Source organism: Corapipo altera, unplaced genomic scaffold (genome assembly GCF_003945725.1).
Source record: "Corapipo altera isolate COAL_440 unplaced genomic scaffold, ASM394572v1 61479, whole genome shotgun sequence".
Taxonomy (NCBI): domain Eukaryota; kingdom Metazoa; phylum Chordata; class Aves; order Passeriformes; family Pipridae; genus Corapipo; species Corapipo altera.
Genome location: NW_020885134.1, coordinates 1 through 3151, shown reverse-complemented (window position 1 = coordinate 3151; position 3151 = coordinate 1). Strand labels below are relative to the sequence as shown.

General features: G+C 55.0%; 1 protein-coding gene across 1 annotated transcript; it reads right to left on the bottom strand.

The window, feature by feature from the left end:
• Window positions 1–1075: 1075 nt before the first annotated feature.
• LOC113960479 (zinc finger protein 664-like) lies at window positions 1076–2320 on the bottom strand. The gene has a single exon (XM_027670086.1). It carries the CDS (start codon window positions 2312–2314, stop codon window positions 1076–1078), a length of 1239 nt encoding a protein of 412 aa, XP_027525887.1. The 5' UTR covers window positions 2315–2320.
• Between the last annotated feature and the right edge of the window lie 831 nt (window positions 2321–3151).

Below are 3151 nucleotides of genomic sequence, written 5' to 3'. Positions count from 1 at the left end.
AGAAATATTTGATGAAGAAATCCAGCAAAGGCAAAAGTGCAAGGTCAAGCCTCAGCCTCTGGAGAGCTGAGGGGTGGCACTGGTTGCCCCAGAATTACATAGGGAAAATAAGAAACAGGAATTTTGGGGTGGGATCGAGCCAGTTTGGGGTGGGATTGAGCCGTTTTCAGTAGGATTGATCCACTTTGAGGTGACTCGACTTTTGGGATGCAGAGCTGGGAGAGACTGGAATGTTAATGGTCCATGGCTCCAACACTCTCAGTTGCAGAAGCAGTGGGGGTTTTGCTGCCCATAGGCAAAGGAACCGCTCAGGGCAGAGGGGGGAACACCCACCCCTAGAGGGGACAGGCTGGGCTTGGAGCCAGAGAGGGGAAGTGTTATTTTTATGGTTTTATATCACTATAGACAGGAACCAAAACTGCCCCAAATCTACTCTATGTGGAAACAAAATTGTTCTAGAGTAGACCCAACATATATATATATATATATGTACATAGATAAACTATCCTCGGGGGGGAGGGAGTTCTTCATCTTTCTACTCTGATACTTTCTTTCTTTTCCCTTCTACATTTTCTTAAATGTTATTTTTATGCTTTCATATCACTATAGAAAGGAACCAAAAAGGCTCCAAACTTGCTTTACATGGCAACCAAACTGTTCTAAACTAAACACTACATATATATATCTATAAACACTGATTATTCACTGTCCTTTCACTCTAATCTGCCCAAGGCCTGGATTAACAAGACCCTGGGTCACCCTCGGTGTCAGGGGGGTCAGGACAGGGGCTGGACATGGAGGAAGCTTCTGGTAGCTGCTCACAGAACCCACTCCTGGAGCTCCCCTTCTTTCAAAACATGGCCATCCAGACCCAATACACTGCCAAGCATGGATCACCTGCAACATGGGTCACCAGGTCTGTGCCCAGCATGGATCACCTGGAATGTGGGTCACCAGGTCTGTGCTCAATGTGGGTCACTGTGGATCATCCAAGGGGGGTCCTCTGATGGTTGATGGAGTTGGAATAGCGGCCAAAGCTCTTCCTGCAGTCGGGGCACTCACAAAGCTTCTTCCCTTACCGGTGGGTCCGTTGGTGTTGGGTCAAACTAGAGCTCTGGCTGAAGCTCTTCCCACACTCCCCACACTTGTAGGGCTTCTCCCCTGTGTGGATGCGCCGGTGGGTGACGAGGTGGGAGTTCTGGTTGAAGCTCTTCCCACAGTCGGTGCAGTGGAAAGGCCTCTCCCCTGTGTGTGTCCGCTGGTGCTGGAGGACATGTGAGCTGCGCTGAAACCTCTTCCCACATTCCAAGCACTTGTAGGGCCGTTCTCCAGTGTGGATGCGCTGGTGGGTGATGAGCTGGAGCCTCTGGTTGAAGCTGTTCCCACATTCCCCACACGTGAAGGGTCCTTCTCCAGTGTGGACACGCTGGTGTTGGATCAGGTTAGAGCTGCTCCTGAAGCTCTTCCCACATTCCTCACACATATAAGGCCGTTCTCCAGTGTGGATGCGCTGGTGGCGAATCAGGTGCGAGCTGTACCCGAAGCTCTTCCCACATTCCCTACACTTGTAGGGCCATTCCCCGGTGTGGATGTACTGGTGTCGGATCAGGTGGGAGCTGCCCCTGAATCTCTTCCCACATTCCCTACATTTGTAGGGCCGTTCCCCAGTGTGGATGCGCTGGTGTTGGTTCAGGTAGGAGCTGTCACTGAAGCTCTTCCCACACTCCCCACATGTGTAGGGCCGTTCCCCAGTGTGGATGCGCTGGTGAGTGCGGAGGTTGGAGTTGTCACCGAAGCTCTTCCCACATTCCCCACACGTGTAGGGTCGTGCCCCAGTGTGGATGTGCTGGTGTCTTATCATGTCAGAGCTGTTCCTGAAGCTCTTCCCACATTCCTGACACGTGTAGGGTCGTGCCCCAGTGTGGATAAGCTGGTGTCGGATGAGGTTGGAGCGTTTACTGAAGCTCTTCCCACATTCCAAACACTGGAAGGGTTTCTCTCTGCTGGGAGGTTGGTCAGGGACCACCAGGTTGGAGTTCGGGCTCAGGCTCTGGCTGCCTTCCCGGCACAGCCTAGGAAGCTCCGGGTAGCACCCTGGGATGGCTTTGGAGCCCCTCCTGCGGGGGGATCTCCGGACCTTTTCCTCCCCGCTGCCTTCCTGCGCCGGGGAGCCCTTCAAAACGGCCTCTCCCACCAGGATCTCACAGGGGGATTTGTCCTCCGGGCTCTCCGTCCTCAGCTCGGGGCCTGGGGCAGGAAGCAAGAAGGACAGGGAGGGGATTTGCCTCCGGCCCACAGGGAAGGCCAAGGACATCCCCCCAACTCCGGTCCCGGCGGGACGGCGGCGGCAGCGGGGTTGTCCTGCAGCCGGGGCCATGCTCGGCTGACAGAGCCAGCACAACACCCGCCCAAAGGGCCACTGACTTCCTCCTCACCTGCCTGGGGGGCCCAAGGCATCTTCCTCTTCCTCACAGCCTCCTCCTCCATCTGCCCAAGCTCTGGGAAGCAGAAATCCTGCTGGGGGGGAAAACAAAGGTTGAGCGTGTTGGCTTGGGGGTTCCTCCTGCCCAAGTCCACCTTTAGAATTCACTGGGCATCCTGTGTCCATAAAAACCTCCAAACCACCAAGATTCAGCCCAGAAAAATCCAAACCATTGAGATTCAGGCAAAAAACCCTTCAGAAATAGCAAGAAGTCTGCCACCTTCCAAAAGTTGAGATTCAGCCAAAAAATACGCCAAAATATGAGGATTACCCAAAAATATCTCCCAGAAGTCCCCCATCTCTGGTCTCTCCCCTTTGGGGTTCGGAGGGTCTCCCCTGTCTGTCATGCTGGGGGTCCCACTTAGAGATGCTGGGAGTGTTGGGGGTCCCAAGGGTCCCTTCTCCTCTGACTCTTGCCTTCAAGGTGCTGCATTCCCAGACATTCCCCCTCTCCAGGTTTTCCACTTTGTTGTCCCGGGGATCTCAGGGGTCCCCACTGTCCAGGCTTCCCCTTCTCCACGCTCCCCATTTCAGGTTCCCAAGGGTCCCAGGGCTCCTCCCTCTTCATGCTCCCCCCTCCAGGCTGCCGGGGGTCCCCCCGCTCCAGCATCATCCTGCTCCGCCCTCCACACTCAGCAGCTCTGGGGCTCCACACCCACCCCCGGCACT

What these genes read in the sequence shown, in the direction of transcription:
- LOC113960479 (XM_027670086.1), bottom strand. Translation starts at nt 2,314, where the DNA reads ATGTCCTTGGCCTTCCCTGTGGGCCGGAGGCAAATCCCCTCCCTGTCC.